Genomic DNA, 22,599 nt, shown 5'->3' on the forward strand with positions numbered 1-22,599 from the left:
TCATCAGCTCAAGTAGACGTCTCTAGCAATTTGATTTTTTTCATCTAAGTAATATCAGGTTGATTAATCCCAGTAGGTCCCTTATCATAGGTCCACCAATTAGCACTACCCGTCTAAAAAACGCCCCGCCTCCGCAAATTGACCCTCATATCCCGATCCAAGCTCACAATTCCTCTGCACTCAGCCTTCTCCATCCCAGGCCCCCTCTCCGACGGCGTCGTGCCGTCGAGCATAGTGTAGCCCTGGAAGTCGAGGTCAAAGCGCGTGACCACCATGGCGACGGCGGCCAGGATCTCGTGCTTGGCGAAGAAGCGGCCGGGGCAGATGACACTGCCGCCGCCGTAGGGGCAGTAGTCGCCCAGCTTGACCTTGGTCCGCGTCGCCTCCAGGTAGAGGAACCGCTCGGCCCAGAACTCGCGGGCGCCCGGCAGGTCGTTGTAGGTCTTGCTATCCATGGGAAGGGATGTATGGGAGCGAGAGGGTCGAGGCGCCCAGACCGCCTCGTTGATGTGCGACAGCCAGCTCGGCGCCAGCAGGAAACTGTCCTTCCTGAGCGTGTACCCGTCGATGACGACGTCCTCGCGCAGGCGCCGCGAGATGGGGATGCTGGACCGCAGGCGCAGGCACTCGCTGTAGACCGAGTTGAGCAGGGGCAGCTTGACGAGCGCGGCGATGTCGATGTCCGTCAGCGAGCCCGCGAACACGCCCCCTACTCGAAGTTCGGCGCGGATGCGCTGCAGCAGGGCCGGGTCCCGCGCCAGCTCGAACAGGATGTAGGCCGTCATCGGCACCGCGTTGGCGTTGATGGCCCAGATCAGGCCCATGTGCATGGCCGCCCGGCCGTCGAAGCTGATGCCGTACTTCACTAGCTCCGCGTTGCGCTCGCGCACCAGGCGGTGGCCGAAGTTCTCGTCCCATTCGGGGTCGGCGTCCTTGTTTTGCGCGGTCTCGGCGGCTTCGGTGGCTTCGCGTAGCCACATCTTCGTGGCTTCTAGCGTGCGGTCCCGGGCGGCCCAGCCCTTGCGGCACAGGAAGCGGGGCATTCCTTGCATGAGCGTCATGAATGCTGCGTCGTACTCCCAGAAGGTATCAGAGAACTTGACTTGCTTCTGTTGCTTGTTCATGGAGTCCTTCCCGTAGTTCAGGATGCGCGGACCGGCGAGGGTGATTGTCGAGGCATTGAACTGGTACTCCTGCAAGAAAGAATACAGACCCGTGGTGTTCTGCGTCCAAGATAGGGAGTCAAGCTGCTTGGCGAACTCCTGGACGAACTTGCGCGTCAAGAAGTCGACGGCGCTCCGTTCCGTCAGGTTCTTGAGGTAAATGCCGTGCAGGTTGTGCCAGATGCGCTCGTCGCCCCGTTGGTCGTTCAGGGGCACCGATCCGCTCCCGGAGTCGTCCAGGCCGAGCTTGGCCGTGTCGCTCGGCGGCAGGCCCTTGACCTTCTCGGCGATGCGCAGCTGCATGTGCTCGAAGGACAGGCTCCGCGAGTTGCGGAAGATGGCTTGGATGTTCTCGGCCCCGAAGATCAGGTACATGGAGATGGGCCCCAGCCGCATGGTTACGGGGCCATTATCTGGCCGCTTGGATCTAAAAACATCACAACAGTCAACTATCGGACAACCGAGGCGGGGATTATGAGGGCAAGAGGGGGTTCTCGTACAATGTCTTTTCATAGAACTTGTGAGGGTCTGTTACCATAGACCAAGCATTGCCTACATAAGGTATCCAGTACGGTAGGGTGGGCGGCTCTTTACCCCTGAAGCGGGAGTCGTGACCACTGGTCATATGAAACCGACATGATGTGAAAAGGTATGTTGCCACGAAGAGCATAACAAGACTCAATGCAGCCTTGCACAGTGTCTGTACAACCACGGGCAGAGTCGCGCGGATGTCATAGCGGCAGGCCTCGTCGAAGACCGTACAGAGGCTCGCGGGATCCGCCGCGATAGGGATGGACTGATTTGGAAAATCCATGATGTTTGAGTTATTGGACTGACGGGTGTGACACTCGGGGCTCTCCAGTATCAACTTCCAGTTTATCCCTGACAGTGGGACGACATCCAAGCCTTTTGGCATGATTTCGTTCTATATAGCAGATGAACAGTCCCCCATCCCACGGCCCGACACTATCCGTTAGTTCGACTCTTACCACCTTTCAGATCACGCACACACCCTCACCTCAGTCTCGCGAAGAGCGTGGTGTCAGACAGGATGAGCTAACTAACACCTTCTCGGCAAACGAGCCCAATCGAGTAACGACCCCTGTCCATCCAGCTCGGTTCCCAGAGCCATTGAGGTCCTAGGAGTTGGCGCCACAGGGTGCGCAGATGCTGATATACGACTGCCAACACAATTATGCTTACATGGAACGTGGGCTGACGAGAGGAACAAATGACTCACACCACTATTGCTTATGGCGCAGCGACAGAGTCTTATCATGGATCCAACGATATGCACGGCGTGGGTTGAAAGCCAACGCCATGGATCACGTGTATCGTAAGAGGGCCGATACGAAAATGTTTCCGAGAGCCACTCACGTCCAACGGAGGTCACTACAACGACTGCTTACTGGCTTGCGGTCCTCCGACCAGAACCGGCCAGTCGGATCTTGGTTTCAGGGGATGGTGTGCACAACACACATACGTCTAGACCGCTGACATACATGTGCGTGAACAGTCACGTGTAAGATAAGGATTGCACGCTGACCGTAGCATTGATCTCTAGGGGACCCTTGGCTCGAATGACAGCCATGTGCTGCAGGGGCCGGCTGCACTGGAGCGGTGTCACCAAACGTGCAGGGATGGCGAGGTACAGTGTGCCGCCCGCTTACTGCATGACCGAGCTGGCATACCGAGATAACCAAACGTTACAATGGTACTCCGACATTTGCGTATAGTTTTTCCGAAAGTCGCTATGTTGCCCCCTGCTACCTAATACACCACCAATGACCAACGTACCTTTCAGCTACTTGGCTAGCTTGTCGTGTAGGGTCACGCCGCCGCGCTACGCAGCACGCCCTCAGTAATCTCTGTCTTGCCATAAAGTAGTGATAATAGCAGGAGCAGGCAGTCTAATATCAATTCCAAAAGACGCAGTATTTACCAGAAACCTAACCATTCTCTGATCCTAGAAAGCAAAGATGGAGCCAAGCTACAATGCCAGTCTTATCAATGGGGACCTGCGATACGGCCATGCGGGGTTACCCCGGACCTCGACTGTCGTGCGACTGATCGCCACGATCTGCGCGATCGCCATATTGCGATTTGCGACCAAACTGGTCAAGCACCGACGCAGGTTCGCGCGGTTGCAGCGCCAAGGATACGTAAGTCGCCGCTGCACATAACGTATACGGAAATCAAGATTTCCAGTCCTTGGATGAAGCTGACAAGATGCCCGAATCGTTTGACTCGCACAGCCTATGCCGCCGCACAGCTTCCTGCTGGGCCACATCGGCATCGTGACCAAACTCACCAAAAAGTGGCCGCGCGACTTCCACGGCCACTACCTCGCCGCCGAGCTGCGCGACCGGTACCCGGAGCTGCCGCCCGTCTTCTACCTGGACCTGTGGCCGACCGGGCCGGCGACGCTCGTCATCACGTCGGCGGCCCCCGCGGGGGAGATCTCGCAGCAGCAGCCGCAGCTGCCCAAGTACGAGGGCATCGTGGGCTTCTTGGGGCCCATCATCGGCAAGCACGCGCTCGTCGCGATGGAAGGGCAGGAGTGGAAGTACTGGCGCGCCATCTTCAACCCGGGCTTCAACGCGGCGCACTTGCAGACCCTCGTGCCCGGCATCGTCGAGAACACGCTGACGCTGTGCGAGATCCTGGGCGAGCATGCCGACGAGGGCGGGGTGTTTGCTTTGTTTGAGACAATGTCGCGGCTGACCATGGATATGAGCTGCCTGGCTACCTTGTACGTATTACACACTCGGCCGTCTCTCCCAAGCTTCTTGAGATATAGGTATTGCGCATGAAAGATGCATGGGGTCCATATTTAAGATTTAGTGTTTGAAAGAAAACACAGTTGGCGCCATAGTTACCAACGCTAATTCAACGTCACAGGGGCACTCGTCTAAATGCCCAAAGGCAGGGCTGCGAGCTAGTCTCGGCATTCCGCAGCCAGGCCAGCTGGATCCCCGGGCCTAGCGAGTCGAACCCATTCAAGCTGTTCAACCCCGTCCGACCGCTGGTGTACCGCTACAACCTGTGGCGAATGGACAAGTTCGTGTCGGACGAGCTCGAGGCCCACTTCGCCGTCCACGCGGAGGGCCGAAAAGACATCGCGCCACGGGCCAAGCGCAGCAAGGCCGTCGTGGACCTCGCGCTTGAAGCCTACCTGTCCACGCAGCAAGGATCTTCTTCTCCGCCCGGGTCCGGTTCGACGGCGGACGGCAAGGCGGCGCCGTTGGTCATGGACGCCCGGTTCAAGCAGTTCGCCATGTCGCAGATGAAGACCTTCCTGTTCGCCGGCTACGACACCACGGCCAGCGCGGCCGTCTACGCCCTCCACCTCCTCTCGCTGAGCCCGGACGCCCTCCAAAGGGCCCGCGAGGAGCACGACGCCGTCCTGGGCGTCGGCGCCACCCGGGCCGAGACCGCCTCGCTCATCGCCGAGCAACCGCACGTGCTCAGCCGCCTCGCCTACACCTCGGCCGTCATCAAGGAGGCCCTCCGCCTGTACCCGCCCGTGGCCAACACCCGCAACGGCATCCCCGGCTACAAGCTCGTCAGCGAGGGCCAGGAGTTCGAGACCGAGGGCTTCATGCTCTGGGGCGCGCACCAGGCCATCCAGCGCGCCGAGGAGTACTGGCCGTCGCCCAACAGCTTTATCCCGGACCGCTGGCTCGTGGATCCGGGGCATCCGCTCTACCCGCGGCACAAGGAGGCGTACCGGCCGTTCGAGAAGGGGCCGCGCAACTGCATCGGGCAGGAGCTGGCACTGCTCGAGGTGAGGATCATCCTCGCCATGGTCCTGCGCGAGTTCGACTTTGCTGACGCCTACGCCGAGTTCCACGCCCAGAAGGCAGGTGGCCCCGGCGAGGTGAGGGGAGACCGGGCCTACCAGACATTGTTTGGGAGCAGCAAACCGAACAGCGGGTACCCATGCAAGGTGTCGAGGCGGGCGGCCGCCACGCCCCTGCCAACGGCGGCCTAGGACGACGACTAGGCGGGCGTGAGTCAGATACGGATACGAACATGGTGGGGAGATGCTGACATAAGAAGACAAGGCGTTGCGCCGAGGGTCATCTAACATGGGGTCAGCCAGGTACTTACTTACTTACTTGATATAAATACATTTAGGCTAGTGGGTAAGGAGTGGAGACCCTTTAGTTCCTATCAATCCAGGATTTTCTCCGCCAGTTCCTAAAGACTCTTGTCACCCACCTTATCACGGTATCACATCAGCACATACAACTACACAAGCTTCCCTCGCTCCTCTTGCTCCTACCGCAATCATCCCACCTTCCTTCTTTATCGCGTTGGTGGCAAACAGCCCGTAAGACCGCTTGCAACCATGGCGTTTCCCTCTGTCGCCGTGCACCTGTTCCCCCTCATCTCCGTCTTCGGACTCTATGCGGTGTCGTCCTTCTTCGCGAACTCGGGTCTCGCCGTCGCGTTTGCCGAGAGCCAGGCCCAGAATGGTCCGGCGCGCCTGCTCCCCGACGGCCAGACCCCAGTGCTGACGTCGTATACCGGCTTAGCCCCCCTCGACGCCTACCTGGCCAACCTCCAGTACATCTTCGTCCCCGTCGTGGACGGGTCATCGTTGGAGCTGTCTCTGCTCGGTTGGCACTGGGGGAACCTGCTCTTAGCTCTCTTCACCGTCATGCTGGGCGGGAGCCTGAGGTCCGGGCGCCGGAGAGACTTGGTCTTGTAAGTCTTCGTCATTCATCATCCGCATTTGCTCCGGCCGTCAGACACATTCCTGAGGTCGCTTCATTGGTCATGTGACATCTAATCCTCTGGTCGTCAATAGCTTCGCGTTGTGGGGCCTTGCCATCCAGTACTGTGGGTACTTCGTCACCATGCCCGTCTACTGCTACGTACACCTCCTATCATCCTCAAAAGGAACCCCAAACACCACCACTGTTAGGAATGTGTCGGCAACTGCGGCGCGAGTGATCCCAATGTCGGTGCTCGTGGGATACGTCCTCCCGTCGGTGGCCATGTCCCTGTCGTCGCTGCACTCCGGTCAGTCCCGGCAGGTGGCCGTCGCGGTCTGGCAGAACTTCCCGCTCTGGGTCGCCATCTTCCAGTGGGCTCTGACGCCGTCCCCATCTCCTGAGCCTGCTCCGTCCAAGTCGACCTCTGCGCCCGGCAAGGCCTTACCCGTCAACTCATTTGCGCGTATCTACCGTGCCGTTGCCCTCGTCTCCGGTTTGTTGCACGTGTCCGGCCTCGTGCCTGTTGTGCTGGCTACCCTCTACCCCGAGCAGCTGGTCAAGCTATCTCCAATGAGTCTGGACGAGGAAACTCTTCAGGCCCTGCAGGCGGGCAACTTCTTTCTGCCTCCCAAGTGGGACAATCCCGTCCCGATAAGCAGCATGGCGGAGGGGGCGGGGATCTTTCTCAGGTACGATTACTACATCGGCACCGCGGCTGCACTGCTCTGGGCCGGTATGCTCCAGACTGCGCGTGGTCTAGATGGTCTGAGCGGGTGGTTGGCAGGTAAAGGGGTGATGCAGATACTGATGATCGTCATCACTACTGTGGCACTCGGGCCCGGGTTCACCATAGCAATTCTCATGAGTTGAGGAAAAGACCACCCATTCTAGAAGCGGGATCTCTTAGATCATCTGATAGAAGATCACCCCAAATAATATTACTTATTTGTTCAGCACATATACGTAAGACATGCATCTACACCAGCTAAATACGTACGCCGACCTCTGGTTCCACACGTTCCAGCAGCACCTCCTCCAGCAGGGAATGCTCGACCTTGGGCCAATACTCCTCCCTCAGCGTGCCCCGTATCCAGTAGTTCCCATACTCATCCTTGCCCAAGATGGTGAACAGACTCATCAGCGACGCCGGCGTGCTCTCCGTCGTCATGTGCATCTGAACATTGGTCGGCTTCGCCACGCGAGGAGTTGATGCCGACTTATCACCGTTATCCTTTCCCGCGGTCGGTATCAATGCAGCCGAGAAGTCGACGTCGAAGAACCGCGCCTTGAGCCAGTTGGTGCAGACGACCATGTGCATCCCCCCATCCCCAAACAGCGCCGGCAAGCCCCCCTTCTTGTCGAGGGCGGCGCGCTGGAGCTTCAGAAGCGCCTCGACCTGGGGCCATGTGCCCAGCTCCTGGAGGGCCTGGCGCAGCTTGCCCGCCATCTGGCCGAGGGGCTTCTCCGATAGCTCTTGCGAGAGGAAGAAGGCGGGCACGGGCACTAGGGCGTTGCCCAGCATGGCGCTTTTCCTCTCGGCACCCGTGACAAGACCGGACTGCAGTAGGAGGTCCCGCAGGCCCATCATGTTCATGACACAAATGGTCTGGCGGACGGTGCTAGGCAGACGGGCGGCAAGAAGATGGCGCGTCCACCAAGCGCAGAGGACATCGCCGTCGCTCAAAAACGCGGAACGCTTGGACGGTGTCGCCTCGTCTCCAACTTGGGCCACGACGCTCCTAGAGTCCTGGGTTTCGAGCCACTCGCGGAGTGCGGCTTTCCGCAGGCGCTCTACGTAGGGCTTCGGAACGCACACGATGCGCGCCTCTTCCACCGGGCGCCGGCGCCATTGGGATATCCTGTCCACGATCTCGCGCAGGCCGAACATGAGGAACTGGCGGGGGCCGAGTTGGGCTTGGGCGTGCTTGTACTCTTCTACAGGCAACGTGCAAGGCTCTGTTTTCTCGGGTGTCGGCGCGCCCAGCGTGGCCATGGGATCACGCTCCAGCAAGGGCGCCACCTCTTCGTCGCGGCCCTGCAGCGTCAACGACCACGCCTCCAGGAACGCCCTGCGGCCCATGGCGTCGAACAGCACGTGCGACCCGCGCAGGGTGACCAGCGTCGCATCCGCGAACGACACGACGTGGAGGCCCAGCACGGGCGCGTCGTCGGCGCGCAGGTAGTCCGCCAAGCACGTCGGATCTTCCGGTCGGCGCATCAGGGGCACGAAGTCCTCGCCCCGGGCCAGGATGCGCGGGGTCTGGAGCCGTCGGCCCGCCGCGGCCCCGGGCACGCGCGCGCCCAGGGGGTGCTGCTGGATGCGCGCGTCGGGGTGCGACTCGTGGTGGTACGCGAGGGCGGGCCGGGGCTCGGTGTAGCTCGGCGGGACGTGGTAGTCTAATTTTCCGGCGGCCTACGTGCTCGGCAAACACGCACGTTGATTGGTAAGCTAGGGTCAACAGGGATGTTTCATTGACAAAGTTTGCTTCTATTACGAAAAGTCTTGTGTCTCTCTACTAGGGACTCGGAGTTGCTGGTGGTCTTACATTGCGCCGCAGCCTGCCACCCAGCCTCCGCCAACCATCTTGGCGACTCAGGAGTCGCTCCAACGCCCCCCGAAGTTTGGCCGCGTCGAGTTGGTGGTCGAAGCGAAGCATAAAGTGCATGATGGCATTGGTGTACCCGTGGTCCCAGTAATTCACCGGGATCACCTTGTCTGACGCTGCCGGTTCCTTGGTGGCAGTCGTCAATGCGCGGACATGTGTCACGGTTGGTGCGACGCGCCGCTGCAGGAGCAGCAGCGCCTTGTCTCGGATGAGGGCATCCTCCGTGGTGGAGTTGGTTGGCTCTTCGCGCGCAGGAGGAGCTGAAGGAAGCGCGGGATGGTGGGTAGAAAGTCCTATCACCTCGGTTGGCAGGTTGACAGGTTGGTGTGGTGCTTACTGAGAGAATAAGACAAAACACCCAACGAAGCTTGTCAATTGCTTGGTTGGTCCTTGGCTTCACTATATTGATCGGGCAAGAGTCTCTATCTAGTAAGATGAACGACCACATCACATGGCAAGAGGAGGGGCAAACCCTGCCCCCTCGGTGTTCGGTCTAGAACTCCAGAAACCCCGGACGGAGTATGCGACTTGCGCAGAAAGGTTGTTGATAACTGCAGGTCGGGGTAGCTTGGGGGTTGGCTCCAGGTGGAGCGATAAGCTAGTTGCGGGTACACGGGAACCTAAAGTTGACAGATGCTTGGTTCAAGATAAGCGCTTGGCAGCTTGGCGCAGGCCGCATATGCAAAGCGTGCTGGGCGTTTGGGTTGGTCATAATTGCTACCCATTCTACATAAGCAGGACATCCCCCCTCCTCCTGCCTTCCCCCTCCCAGGAAATGCAGCACTCGGGTGCCTCGCTTGCTCAAAGCGGCAGGTGACTGGAAGCTCTCGTCAGCCTTCCAAGGCGTATCGAGTTGCATATGGTGGCTTTATCTGCTGGACGGCGGTCACGCCGGGTGACGTTGGTTTTAAGCAGGCTTGGCGCGTGTTGGTGTTGGTAAGCAGCGAACCGGAAGAGAAAGTTGCACCGCATCATGTTGTCCCAGGTAATAGCTGCTACGGCCGGAACGCACCGAGCCCCATCATATGAGGTCCGGAATAATCTGCTGGCCAATCGGAAGGGCCGTTATGCTGGCAATCTCCTATCTCAGTGGCCCAGGCGTGCCGTCAGCTTATCCCTGCAGCACGAGGCAGTGTACATATGCTTCTCACCAACACCTTAGACAGCAAACATGATACTAAATGAAGAAGCTGAAAGGAAGGACCCGACTTCACCTTTCCTTGGCGAAGCTGATGGTACTTTTCGAGTCGTGGTTTTTCCGAGGACTGCGCGACACGAAATGACAGGGTGGAGGAATCAGGCGCAAACAGGTTGACTGTCAGAGGAATGACTGTGAGCATCTGGATGAGCAACTGATTGCAGGACACTGCTAGGTCGAGCAAATGGCATTCGCATTTCTACAAAGGCTGTTCTGCATCCGGTCTGGTGTCCCTTACCGCACGATAGCGACACGGAGCGACATATCCAGAAGATGAAGCCGCAGCAGTGTTCCGTCATCGTCATCGGCGCCGGAGAGTCCGGTATTGCCGTCGGCTGCCAACTAAAGTCCAAACTCGGAGTGACAGACTTCCGCATCTTCGATCGGCAAGGTGGCATCGGGGGTGCTTGGTATATCAACCGGTATCCGGGAGTCGCCTGCGACATGTGAGTTATCATGTTTCATTATCATTGAATTCAACGAAGCCCGAACAGATCACTGACTTTTTCATTCTTATTCTTCTTACGGACAGCCCGGCCTTGCTGTTCTCCTACTCGTTTGCGCCCAACTATGTATGGACATCACTATTCCCACCCGGTCAGGAGATCCAGCAGTACCTTGCCTCCGTCGCCAGCAGGTACGGTCTTGACGACAACATCGAGCTCAACACCGAGGTGACCGAGGCCCAATGGTTGCCCGAGACGGCCGAGTGGGAAGTACGCGTCACCCGGCTGGTGCCGTTCGCCGGCGACCTCAGCGAGGCCGAGCGGCAGCGCCGGGTCGCGCAGCACGGGCGCGCCAGCGTCTATCTCGAGGAAGAGGTCGTGCGGTCCAAGGTGCTCATCACCTGCGCCGGCGAGCTGGTGGAGCCCAACGGCTGGCCCGCGGACGTCCCCGGCATCGAGACCTTCCGGGGCGAGGTGATGCACTCGGCCCGGTGGCGGGACGACGTCGACCTGGAAGACAAGAATGTCGTCGTCGTGGGGACAGGCTGCACCTCGGCGCAGCTGGTTCCTACCCTGCTCGAGACCAGCAGCAGTAGCAAAGCCGCCACAGAGAAGAAAAGGGGGCGGCCTAGGCACGTGACGCAGCTCATGCGCTCGGCGACGTGGTACATGGCGCGCCCGACGCCGCCCCCGGACTCGTTCAACCGTATCATGACCGCCATCCAGCTCATCCCCGGCCTGGGACGCCTGCTCCGTCTCTGGCTTTTCCTGTACGCCGAGTCGACCTGGCTCAACATCGGCATGGGCGCCCTTGGCATCACCCGGCGCCGCCGTTTTCAGCGCAGCCTCTTGGCGCACATGCGCAAAATGGTGCCCGAGAAGTACCACGCCATGCTCACCCCGACCTTCGGCGTCGGCTGCAAGCGCATCATCATCGACGACGGCTGGCTCGACTGCCTCAGCCTGCACGACCGCTTCGAGCTGACGACGCGCCCGCTGGTCTCGGTCGGCGAGCGGTCCGTCGTCCTGGGCCCCTCGCCGGAGCCGGGCGACGAAAAGGGGGCCGCCGAGCCCGCGACCGAGCCCGCCGACGTCATCGTCCTCGCCAACGGGTTCGAGACCTCGACCTACCTGCACCGCGTCGCCATCCGCAACGGCGCCGGCCGGTCCCTGCACGACGCCTGGCGCGCGCAGGGCGGGCCGGGGGCCTACATGAGCACCGCCGTCCACGGGTTCCCCAACTTGTTCCTGGTGCTGGGGCCCAACGCCGTCAGCGGGCACTCGTCGGCCATCCTGGCGAGCGAGAACGTCGCCGGGTACGTGCTGCCTCACTTCGTGGCCAAGGTGCTGTCGGGGGAGGCGCGCACCGTCGAGGTGAAAGAGGACGCCGAACGGAGGTACACGGCCGACGTGCAGAGGCGGTCGGTGGACAAGGTTTGGCAGGGGTGTCGGGGTGGGTATATTGCGGAGTCGGGGTGGAACAGTTCGATTTGCCCGTAAGTCGCTCCCAGTTGCATCTTCCCTGTCCACCCTTCTTACCCAACGACGTGAGATTGCGAGTCTAATGATTAAAATAGGTACAATCAGATCCATTTCAGTATGATGTGCAAGCATCCTAAGTGGCAGGACTGGGACATTGAGTACACTACATTCGGCAAAGCCCAACTCAAGAAGCCCGGCTATACGACGTACCTATTCGTTGTGGTTGTTGTACTCATGGTGGCCTCTGTGCACCTTTTCCTACGTAATAGATGAGAATAGACAAGTATCTTCGAAGGACTTACTTCGTCGAAGTACCCCAGGACATAAAGAATTGAAGATTCCTAGCCATCTTTTGAGATCTTGTCATCACAGAACTATGCGCTCTTAGGTGTCTAGGAAAGTGTTGCCTAAACCAGAATCACGTGGAAACTGCCTTTCAGAACATCAACATATTCTTTGCCTGGTTGTGTAGCGTCTTGAGAATTCTCGAAAGACTTTTACACCCATCCGACGGATATTTATGTTGACCAAATCGCCCCTTCTCAACGCAAATATCAATATCCGTCTTTTCCTTCCCAAAGTCCTCCACAATGGAAGCTAAGAAAGGCCATTTCGTAAGCGATGTGCTGGATGACGGTGGCGACCTGATTATCCGCATAACAGATTCTTTAGGCGAAAAGTACGACATCACCTACAGTACGTCGTCGCTCGTCGACTCCAGGTCCATGATTCGCGCATCTGACAAATGGGCCAACCTGATCCTCAATGCAAGCAGGTGCGGGCAAGCATGCAATCACCGTGTCATTGCCGTTTCAGGAGAGATCTTGGCCTATTCAACACTCCTGTTCATCATCCATAGCCACTTCCAAATGGTCTCAGGCTCCGTGGAAGATCTGTGCGACCTTTACTATCTTGTTGTGTTGGCTGACGAGCTCGAAGTACTACGCCTGCTTCGACCTTGGATCGGCACTTGGCTCAAACCCCATCAACAGTGGTACGATTCATTGCACTATATGGCGTACACTGACAATGATGAATTTGATACGAGACAGAAAGTTGCTTGGATTCTTGGGGAGAAAGAGTTGATGAACCAGATTCTCATCAGACGTACCCGGATTGCAACCCTCACCAAGGATACACTCACACTTCAGGTTCATGACGCGGAACTGATGGGAGACCCTGACTTCACGCGTAGGTTCTTGCCATCTATGCCGAATATATCCCAACCACGTTTGAGTGCTTACCCAGAGCTTAGAGAAGATGAAAAGCATTCGCGACTCTGTGATCAAAAAACTTCTTGAAACACATCGGCAGTTTCGAGAAGAGTTGACTCGCGGGTTACACTGCGAATGCACTGCCGCTAACGTCCATCCATTCGCAAAGGTTGCTTGTACCTCCGAAATACAGAACACCGTGGCACGTGTGGCAACCCGCAGCCTATACAAGAACAACATTGGGACACCGCCAATCCTCGACTCCATCGATGATGTATACTGTCGTATCATGGCTTTCAAACTGTGCTACGTCCCTGGTACCGGACCCATAATGCATCACGCATGCAATCCCATCGTGCGACTGCGAGGGCGACTCAATCGGGTCATTGAGAACATTCCCAGTCCTTTGGATGAAGAGATGGAGACATACCTGGACGCTCGGGCGAAGCTCCTTGGTCTACTGCCATAAACAGACGGGATAAACAGTTAGAACGTGTTGAGGGGTTGTGACAGCACACGGTGTTCAGCTCAAGGGAAGAAACACAGCGCTGGCGGTGCGAATGAAGAACGCGATCTGGGCCTCTTTTGATCCCTCGGGTCTGGACTCGGCCGGACTCGGACGAGTAGTGCACTCGACCGAACGAGTCTGCGTCTTATCCACCGAGACCCATAGTTAGATGGACAGGGTTGGAATTCCGCCGCGGTCCACCTCCGCGGCCCACCTCTCCTCGGAGTCATACCATTACATAGCTGCCTGCTAAGTCAAGTACTGATACCCCTACATATCTCACGTCAAACTTCCACCGCTTGTGCCCTTTTTTCTTCCTTTTTCCCCTTTTCATATCCAATTTCTGTCCTCCCACACATCTCATCACACCACGATGAGCGAGGGGGTTTCCAACAATCTGGCTGACTGCTTTGCCGCAATCAAAGGTGAGAAGGTCCCGCAAGACGCTCAAAGCCCTGTAGCCAAGGCTTCCCTTATTCGTGGCATTCGACTACACTACAGTTTTGCTACCAGTACGGCCGTCAACAAGCTGTGCGACCAGGTTGCCCAGCTCGCCCGCGCCCGCAATGCTCGCCTGATCATGAGCAATCAGGTGCCCGAGCAAATGGCCGAGACGGAGCGCCCCTACTGCATCTGGCACCCCGACCTGGCTTCGGAGGACACCTATCGCCAGCTGGCGAGACAATATCCCGATATGCGATATCACGCTGGCCGTGCCTGCGCCGCGGCTGGGTATCATGAACTCTACCTCGAGCTGGACCTTCTGCCCGACGTCTCCATCGCCGAGGAGGCCCGAGAGGGTGCGACCGATGGCGGACGCCTCATCTACCAGCAAATCATGAGTCATCCCTGTCGCTACTCTGTCATGGATGACCGAACCCGATTTGTCGAGTTGGATAAGCCCCAATGCCCGGCGTTCCTGAACGGGGACACACAGGTCCGGTGGTGGCTCGAGTCCCGCGTACAGACACCCAGCGGGATCGGCCAGGCGCGCCCTTGGTTCGTCGAGATGGACTCCATCGAGGAGGACCACCGCATCCACGACACCATGTATGACCATCCCGAACTAAACCGGACCCTGCATCCCGAGGAAGTCCGGCTCCTGTACGAGCCGCTCCTTCTGGATCTTCCCACCATGAAGAAAGGCCTGCTTATCGAGATGGCCGCCTACGACGGCAACGTCGACCGCTATACCCGACTGAGACATCCGCTGGATTCATGGTACACCATCGAGCTGATGAGCGTCATTCGAGGCATCTACCACCACTCCATGTTTGCTCGATGGTGGGGCGACCAGATCATGCACAATACCCCTCGGGCCCAAAGCGCCGACGGGGAGATGAGAGACGATAGCGATAGACGAGGATGGACCTACTTGACCTGGATCAAGCAGGCCATCATGGCACGCCGCATCATGGTCAACGCCGTGAACGAACGGGATCTGGACGAGGTCAAGGCGCGCGGCTGGCCGGCGGGCGTACCGCATCCACAGTTCATCTGGTGGCCACACCGCCCGCACGAGCATTGGCTGTGGATGCTGGCCGACTACGACGAGAACTTCACGGAGGTCGCCGCCACTGCCGCCATCGTGTGCGACTACAAGGACCTGTACTTGCACCTGAGGCCGCGGTTTGACAGAGACTTCGCCACCCTGTACCGACTTCTGGCCGCGGCGCAGAAATCGCCCAATCCTTTCTACTCCGAGGAGCTGGGAAAGGTTCCCGGGCTCATATTGTGCGGCATCGTGGACGATGAAGAGTATTGGGTGGATGACTACGAGCCGGCCGGCCTTCCCGAGGGGCCGGGACCGGTCGAGGATAGCCTTTATTACGGGTACGGTCCGTATTACCGAGGCCACGCCGCCCAGAGCTACATGGCCGAGCACGCCGTGTTCAGGAGCTTGGGACTGGATTTTACGCCTCGGTCGGATGCCGAGGAGCAGGAGCAGCAGGCCACGCCCGAGGAGGGCACGGACTAGGAGTGGGACGATTAGGGTAGCAGGGTTTGTACCAAGCATTTCGTAAGGACAACTCATAATAGCAAGTACCAAAGTCCATTTCTCTAGCTTGTCTTCCTGCTAGCCAGATCCCACTGAAGGTATATACACTGTCCAGGGGGTGTTATCATACACCGACGCCGGCATCTGGCGTAGACTGGAGAATCCCACTGCCAGTATGCACACTCTGGCCATCACGTATAAAGCACTCGTAAAGTATAGGAGAAGGTGGTTGATCCACCCCGGGAGCCATATCTTGCGCGGGAACACGTTCGTCTTCGCCGTGGCGTTCAGCTTCTTGGACTCCTTCTCGTCCATGAGCCGAACGAGACTGCAAAATTCCGACGCGAAGGCTTTAGGGAAGTTGACCAACACGGGAGTCTTTTCTCGGTCGCCTGTCTTTTCCGCATCGCCCGTCATGTTGAACAGCTCCATAACCTTGTGCGGGAGCTGAGCAGTCGCCTCGTCTCCGGAGAATATCTCCTGGTAGTAAACCTGCGCATCCTCGCAGCTGGTGTCTTTCTTGGCATAGATGGCCTCGAGTCGCTTGTACACCTGTTGGGCTGCCTGCTTATCCTTCATGTCGCGCAGATGCCAGGAAGCCTCCCGCACGAGGCGGAGACAGTTGGTGAGGAAAACGTGCGGGTCGCCCGACGAGACCGTCAGCTGCGCCACTGGAATCAGCAAGAGCCCAGCAACTGGGCTCGCGGCCGAGACGATGGTGGCAACGTGCCAGAGAATCTTCTCTGGAAGTGTAGGGAACTCGAAATTCCACGCAATGGCGTGCAATGCCCCAAACAAGGCGGAGGTGAGCGCCAGAAGAAAGATGCCGGGGTGGGCCCACTGGTTCTGGGAGATGGGGATGTTGTCGTTCGGGATCCTCTCCACTATGGTCGGGGAGGATCTGTCGGTCTTGTCCGCCTGTCGCTTGTTTCGGAGCACGTCCCAAAACCCATCATACGTCTTCTGAAACAGCAAGTCTTGCCCCGACAGCCGCACGCTGGTCACAAAGCAGGCTTGGAGGCCCTGTGGCTTGGAAAAGTAGAGGAGGTAGATGAGGACGCCACAGACGGCAAATCCGACCGTGATAGTCTCCAGCTGCGAGAAATCAAGGCCCTGGCTCGTTCGCACAATAAGTGACAGGGCAAGCTGCAGGAACTGTAGTGTGGCTAGTAGCTTGATGAACCAATCCTGCTTGGTCCGCTCCCCAATGTCGTCTTCCGTCATTTCGGGTTGGTTGAAGAGGCCATGCTGAGTGTTGGCAATTTGGAAAGCTGTCAGGGGAAATGACGCGCCAAGCCGTTGATAGCGAATGCCGCCCATGTTGGCCAAGAAGCAGTGGGCAAGCGTCCAGCTAGGACCTTCCGTCTTGTTATTGGTTACTTGAGCTTCCGGGTCAGTTCCGCTTCCACGGCCACGTGAAAGTGATAACCACCATGGGAGCTTCACGGAACGGGTTTTCTTTTTGGCCATTTCTTGGAGTGCTTCGATGGCTATCATAAGCTCAAAAAGAGCATGAAGAATCATAAACTCGGGGAAAAAGATTGTGATGGTCATCCATTTGACGCTCCGGGCAAGTCGATACCACTTGCCATCCGATGAGAACGGGCCGGGTACATTGAGATGCTGAACGCTCCACGTGCAAGCAAATATGGTGGTCAGACAGTTTGTGACAAGACTCCATGTCCCACGGCGGCCGTCCTCGGCTTGCCAGCCTACGAGCTGATCTTGAGAGCGCGTGGCCGTGGTGTTCTGGCAATACGCCAAAGGAAACCAACATAGGAGAATTAGCACTGGGAAACCTGAACCCGTTTGTCTCGTCATTCTGCCTCTCGTAGTGGTGGCACGCATTGGGTACCCGATGTTCAGCGAGCTGGGAGACGTCTGTCTCTACATATGTAGCTGAGGATTGAGCGGCAGACTTTATTCAAAAGTTAGTGTATCCACATTGCGTTGGCACTTGACAGGTTGATGTGATTCGTTGTTGCGAGTGCTGCCTAATGCAAGCATGTGGCACAGGAAAGGGGGGTGGCACAGCGGCTGCGGATGGAAAGCTTTGGCCTCGCTCACTTCCTTAGACAACGCATGCGGCGCGTCCTTTTTATCTACTTCATTCCCAAACTACATAATACAAAGTCCAGTAAGAATTTCACAAAGCTGTCCCATTTCCATCCATGGCGGTAATCAAAAGGCGCAGCGAAAGCGCCTGGATCTGGAAGTTCAAGCCGTCAACGACTGTTGCTCGAAAAACGAACCTCCATTGGGCCGTTATCAACGATTCAGCGTTCCCTTCACCGCCCAGAATGTTCTCGTCGACATCTTCGTCTGGGGAAGATGCCACCCCGGATGTTAACGCCCAAGACGGACTGGGAAGAACTGCATTGCACTGGGCGGCTGCCATGGACCGCACGGAATGGGCAGAATACATTATGAAGCAGCCCGGAGCGGACGTGGTTCGTAAGGAGACGGATGGAAAGACGCCACTTCACGAGGCAGTCATCAGTGGTCATAAACACATGGTGGAGCTGCTGTTGCAAGACCAGAGGATCCGGGACAACATCGATACACGAGACAACATGGGCCGCACGGCAATGCACTGGGCCGCCGACCACGGGAGAGAAAAGATGGTACCGCTACTCACCGCGCGTGGTGCCAATCTTTTGGCGGCAGACATGTCCAGCCACACAGCCCTGCACAGAGCTGTTCGGAGCCAATGCAAGGACGTTATGGGGCAGCTGGTCAGCAGCTTAACGGATGACGAAAAGAAGAAAGCCATGGCCTCGGCGATTGAGCAAGAGCATCTCGATGTGGCCGGAGCAATGTATTCAAAAGACTGGGGCACAATAATAGGGGGATTGGGGAGTGCCTCCTGGGAAAGGCTCCTTTGTGTAGCGGCGGAGAGGGGTGATGAGGCGGTTGTGGAGCTACTACTCCAGAAGGACACGGGCTTGCTATGTTGGCCTATGGATGCGCAGTTTGCTCTAAGAGGTGCCACCGCAAGAGGCCATGCCACGGTTGTGCAGGAGCTGCTGCTCGTCGAGAATGTCAACGTCAATGGCTACGAGCAGGGGATAAGGTGGCCACGGCCGATATTACAGGCTGTCGATAAAGGCCACACTTCTGTGGTTGAGGTGCTGCTACGCCACGGGGACATCGACCTGGAATTGACCGATATCTCCGGATACACGCCACTACTCATGGCTGCCAAGAGAGGCTACACAGCCATTCTCCAACTCCTTCTGGAAAAGGGCGCGAGTGTTGCCGCCACAGTCGAAAGGGGTCGCTCGGCCGTCTCTTTCGCGGCGCAGAACGGCCACTGCGACGCTATGCGGCTGCTCATCCAGAACAAAGCGGAAGTGGATTCATGCGATGACGGAGGTCGCACGCCTCTATCCTATGCCGCCGAGAAAGGTCGTGAAGATGCTGTGAGGCTGCTGATTGACGAGGGTGCCAGAATTGATTCAGAGGGCAAACCTACGAACCTGAAGCTGGGAGCTTACCGAGGCAAACATGCATACAGCCAAACGCCGTTGGAGTATGCTTCTGCACATGGGCACGGTCGTGTTGTTAAGCTATTGAGTACTTATGAACACTTAGTACGGGACATACCCTAGGATCATATATATAACTTTATTGCCCTGCAAGCAAACCAGCAGCAAATATGGTCTCCAATGATTTTCAATGTATCATAGATGTAATGTGGCTTAGGACCCTATGATACTGTGGATTATTATGAGACTAGTCAATGTCATCCCCTATGGGCCGCTAGTAAGCGTCCCTCCAGTTGGTCACCACCTTGAGTCGGAGCGTTGTGCTGTCGAGCCTCTGCCAGTACCTCCACCATGTCCGGAACGCGGCATCATTTACCACATCCTCCAGGCACACGCGTCGGGCCTTTCCCCAATGCATCCACAGTTTCTCCGGCTTGGAAGCATCGTGGAGCAATGGGTCCAGCTCAAGAGTGCGCAACTGGCATTCGTCCCGCCGGCTGGGGTCCTTCCACATCGCCGAAAGCAGCTTTTCCTGGATCGCGTACAATACGCCAAACACTTCCTGGGAAAACTCCTCGACCGTCATGTCGGCCAGTTCGCTCTTGTCAAGGGGGAGAATATGGAAGTGGCTCGTTTTGAGGGTTTCCGCCAGCGGATCGTCGAGTTGCACGACTAGAAGAAGTTCGTTGGACTCAACAATTGCCATCTTGTCAGTGATATTGGTTCTTGGGTTCAAGTGGAATGTTGCGAGGGAAATATGCTTGATGGACCATTGACACTAATCGAGGGCGACCAACCCTGTATTTATTCAATCGAGACCAGATTCCTTGGGCAATCGCCTTCATGACTGCATTCATTTGAAGGCTTTGACTGTAGGTGACATAATTACATGTGTGTTGTACTGTCAAAGGGATCCCATGTTCACTGGGATTTGACTCGGGTAAACACCCATTTGGCCTGGGTGGAATGCCTTCGAAACCCTTCACGTTTGCTTGACAAGATAGGAGTGCTGAAAATCCGTGAGCGCCATTTCACTGTTAGAGTAGATCAAAGCCCTCACTTGCTCCAAAGTAATCAGGAAAAGAGTGCCACAATTGGGTACTGTCACACGTTACATCCTGTTACGTGTGTGAGTGGGCTTTGACTTGATCTGATAACTTACCATAAGAAAGATAGAATGACGCTGTATCTGATACACCCACAAACCGTAAGTCACTCTGTCTCTGTGTCTATGGGCAGGAAGTGTGCGTGTCTAGCTGAAGGTTCACGTCAACATCGGCGAGCCCCTTTCTTGGAGTTCTGCAGTCGCCCCGGCCACAAAGGACCGACAAAAGGCAGGCTGCAACTACCAGTTGTTAAATCAGTGCCGCAATCGAGAAAAACAATTTGGGTCGCATGCAGGATAAAATCAGCACTCGAAACTGTAAGAATGGTGATTGGAAATACCAGAGAATTGCTATTATCTTTCATGGCAGTTTTGTAACATTGGTTGGTTATGGGTAAAGTTTTATCTGACAGTTTTGGAGGCGAATTGATGCCTATGTCTGATAAGACCAGTGAGTCTCCGCCACTGTAGTACTGGCCGAGTGGGCAATATCGTCGACCTCATCGTCGCCCCGGGTGCGAGCACAGACCGGTGGACGCCAAAAGCATCCATTCAACGCAGGCAAACAAACCATCCTCCTGCTCTTTTGAATTTTCCTCTTAGGCAACCCAACACATCTCTCAGCCAACTTCCGAAAGAAATCCCATCACCACCACCAACAGCAACAGTAACAACAACAAACCCACCATCCTTCCTTCCACACAACCATCATCACCCATCACCACCACCATCATGCCTCCCCCCTCCTCCTCCCCCGAGGAGCCCCCCTACCACGCCCTAGTCATCCTCAAGGTAGCCGAGCCCGCCGGCCTCAAGCTGGCCTACCGACAGCCCCCGCCCGCGCTCGTCGTCCCCGTCGTCCCGGGCGCCACCACCAAGCGCGCCTTCGTCCGCGCCGCCGCCGCGCAGGCCGCGGGCGCCGTCAAGGCCCCCGACCACATCCTGCAGATGCCGCGCGGTACCGGTGCCGGCGGCCGACCCCTCGAGGCGGTCGTGACGAGCACCGCTAAGCACGTCCAGATCGTCTGGACCCTCGCCGCCTCGGCGCCCAGCGGTAAGTCGCCCGGGATTTCCCCTATTCATCGGCGTGTGATGATCGACAAGATTGCTGCGTCGTCGCGTTTCGAAAAGAATTTGACTTGTTCTTCGGGAGAAAGATGGTACTGATTTCGAGAGCCGCTAGGTTTCGGGAACGGACCCACCAGCCCCTTTTCCGACAAGGAGCCCGCCGGCGCCCCCAACACCAGCTTCCAGGCCGTCACCAGCCTGGCCGAGCTCACCGACGCCCAGTTCCACGACTGCGTGCGCAAGCTCAAGTCGCGCGAGGCCAGCCATGGCCGCGGCCAGGAGGACTACTTCGTCATGGAGGTGCAGTACAGCTACGAGGAGCAGAAGCCGCAGCCGCAGTTCCTGGAGCTGATTCAGGACGACGAAGACTTCTTGCCCTTGTCACCCATCGCCATATCGACCACGCGCGAGGACTTCTGCTCGCCCGAGAAGAAGAACAAGGAGAAGAAGAGACTGGCCCTGCCCGAGCTTCCTCACAGCCAGCAGTACGAGGAAGACCTGGAGGGCCTCGAGATGTTGGCGGGCGCTTTACCCTCGGGAGGACTTTTGAGACCTGTTCCCCATCTTCCTCTTTATGCCGGTGGTAGCTATGGGCGTGGTCTTCCGCGTTCGCGAACCCAGCGATTACCGACCGTGGAGGAAGAGACCGAGGACGGCGAGGAGAACCGACAAGAGCAGCGCACGCCCCGCGCCACCAGCGACAATAGTAAGAGCAAGGGCAAGGGCAAGCAAGTCGAACCCTTCCCGCTTCCCTTGCCCAAGACCCCCGTCAACTCGCCCCATCGCCGTGGCCACGCTCCGAAGACTCCCAAGCCTGAAGATGGTCGGCCCGAGACCTACACCCCGGATGTCTGGGGCATCAACAAGACGACCCTGGATACCCGCATCGCCGCCCACGAGCAGCAGCAGCAGCCGTCGCAATCGCCCAACGATGGCTTGGCAGCTATTCAGCGATCGCCTAGCCGCGCCGGCAAGAAGTCGCGCATCCCCGTCTTGCCCTCGTTCAGCATTTCCAGTCCCCGCGGCTTCGGCCTCAAGAAGTCGGTTTCGTCGCCTTCGCTCTCCGACCTTTACAAGAAGAACAAGTCGACGACTTCTTTGGCGGCTTCGCCGTCTCAGCTGAAGGAGCATCCGCGCCCGGAGAACTGAGCTGATCATCGTTGGCGGCATCGTGTGCCAAACGGAGATGGGACACATTGCGTTGCCGAAGAGGGGTGGGTTGGCGAGTCCAGGAGGTCAGTGATGTTACGAAGACTGCTGCGGTGGGGTAACTGAACAATCTAGTCCGTTCTGCTTTTGTTCAATGAATTGTCACTGAGGAAAGAACCAGCCGAAGTAGCGTTTGGCGCCATAGGAAAATAGCCGTCCTCCTTGGATGTAATAAGACAAAGGCGTGTTCACCAGCCTATGAACCAAGAATTGTGAGGTGATCAATGAATGTTGTAAGGACGACAATGAGAAGTATGACTTGGCATTATAGAAAAGCCTGTTGTTTATTTATATAGACCCAATGATGTTCTACAAAGGTCTCATGTTGTTCCTCAGGCTCTCACCCTGAAATAGTATCAACATCTACACCCTTGAAAGGTAAGTTGTAA

General features: G+C 57.3%; 10 protein-coding genes across 10 annotated transcripts; 5 read left to right on the forward strand and 5 right to left on the reverse strand.

Moving 5' to 3' along the window:
- Positions 1 to 113: 113 nt before the first annotated feature.
- PG985_008084 (uncharacterized protein) lies at positions 114 to 1,977 on the reverse strand (the record flags this gene model as incomplete). Its single annotated transcript, XM_066827852.1, has 2 exons — positions 114 to 1,590; positions 1,664 to 1,977. 2 exons carry the CDS (start codon positions 1,975 to 1,977, stop codon positions 114 to 116), a joined length of 1,791 nt encoding a protein of 596 aa, XP_066682764.1.
- Positions 1,978 to 3,142: 1,165 nt separating this feature from the next.
- On the forward strand, positions 3,143 to 5,157 carry PG985_008085 (uncharacterized protein; the record flags this gene model as incomplete). Its single annotated transcript, XM_066827853.1, has 3 exons — positions 3,143 to 3,325; positions 3,419 to 3,915; positions 4,065 to 5,157. The coding sequence occupies 3 exons, from the start codon at positions 3,143 to 3,145 to the stop codon at positions 5,155 to 5,157; spliced, it is 1,773 nt and encodes a 590-aa protein (XP_066682765.1).
- Positions 5,158 to 5,517: 360 nt separating this feature from the next.
- PG985_008086 (Citreoviridin biosynthesis protein) lies at positions 5,518 to 6,757 on the forward strand (the record flags this gene model as incomplete). Its single annotated transcript, XM_066827854.1, has 2 exons — positions 5,518 to 5,876; positions 5,980 to 6,757. The coding sequence occupies 2 exons, from the start codon at positions 5,518 to 5,520 to the stop codon at positions 6,755 to 6,757; spliced, it is 1,137 nt and encodes a 378-aa protein (XP_066682766.1).
- A 115-nt stretch (positions 6,758 to 6,872) lies between these two features.
- PG985_008087 (Transcriptional regulator sdnM) lies at positions 6,873 to 8,553 on the reverse strand (the record flags this gene model as incomplete). The annotated part of the gene is made up of 2 exons (XM_066827855.1): positions 6,873 to 8,300; positions 8,434 to 8,553. The coding sequence occupies 2 exons, from the start codon at positions 8,551 to 8,553 to the stop codon at positions 6,873 to 6,875; spliced, it is 1,548 nt and encodes a 515-aa protein (XP_066682767.1).
- A 1,411-nt stretch (positions 8,554 to 9,964) lies between these two features.
- On the forward strand, positions 9,965 to 11,637 carry PG985_008088 (monooxygenase; the record flags this gene model as incomplete). The annotated part of the gene is made up of 2 exons (XM_066827856.1): positions 9,965 to 10,137; positions 10,329 to 11,637. The coding sequence occupies 2 exons, from the start codon at positions 9,965 to 9,967 to the stop codon at positions 11,635 to 11,637; spliced, it is 1,482 nt and encodes a 493-aa protein (XP_066682768.1).
- Positions 11,638 to 13,714: 2,077 nt separating this feature from the next.
- PG985_008089 (uncharacterized protein) lies at positions 13,715 to 15,319 on the forward strand (the record flags this gene model as incomplete). The annotated part of the gene is made up of 1 exon (XM_066827857.1): positions 13,715 to 15,319. One exon carries the CDS (start codon positions 13,715 to 13,717, stop codon positions 15,317 to 15,319), a length of 1,605 nt encoding a protein of 534 aa, XP_066682769.1.
- Positions 15,320 to 15,418: 99 nt separating this feature from the next.
- On the reverse strand, positions 15,419 to 17,188 carry PG985_008090 (uncharacterized protein; the record flags this gene model as incomplete). Its single annotated transcript, XM_066827858.1, has 1 exon — positions 15,419 to 17,188. The coding sequence occupies one exon, from the start codon at positions 17,186 to 17,188 to the stop codon at positions 15,419 to 15,421; it is 1,770 nt and encodes a 589-aa protein (XP_066682770.1).
- Positions 17,189 to 17,640: 452 nt separating this feature from the next.
- On the forward strand, positions 17,641 to 18,951 carry PG985_008091 (uncharacterized protein; the record flags this gene model as incomplete). The annotated part of the gene is made up of 1 exon (XM_066827859.1): positions 17,641 to 18,951. One exon carries the CDS (start codon positions 17,641 to 17,643, stop codon positions 18,949 to 18,951), a length of 1,311 nt encoding a protein of 436 aa, XP_066682771.1.
- A 151-nt stretch (positions 18,952 to 19,102) lies between these two features.
- Positions 19,103 to 19,534, reverse strand: PG985_008092 (uncharacterized protein; the record flags this gene model as incomplete). Its single annotated transcript, XM_066827860.1, has 1 exon — positions 19,103 to 19,534. The coding sequence occupies one exon, from the start codon at positions 19,532 to 19,534 to the stop codon at positions 19,103 to 19,105; it is 432 nt and encodes a 143-aa protein (XP_066682772.1).
- Positions 19,535 to 20,710: 1,176 nt separating this feature from the next.
- PG985_008093 (uncharacterized protein) lies at positions 20,711 to 22,171 on the reverse strand (the record flags this gene model as incomplete). The annotated part of the gene is made up of 3 exons (XM_066827861.1): positions 20,711 to 21,071; positions 21,132 to 21,378; positions 21,634 to 22,171. 3 exons carry the CDS (start codon positions 22,169 to 22,171, stop codon positions 20,711 to 20,713), a joined length of 1,146 nt encoding a protein of 381 aa, XP_066682773.1.
- Positions 22,172 to 22,599: the final 428 nt, after the last annotated feature.

The sequence above is a fragment of the Apiospora marii genome (genome assembly GCF_038362585.1).
Source record: "Apiospora marii strain CBS 49790 chromosome Unknown utg000005l_segment0_segment0, whole genome shotgun sequence".
NCBI classification, from domain to species: domain Eukaryota; kingdom Fungi; phylum Ascomycota; class Sordariomycetes; order Amphisphaeriales; family Apiosporaceae; genus Apiospora; species Apiospora marii.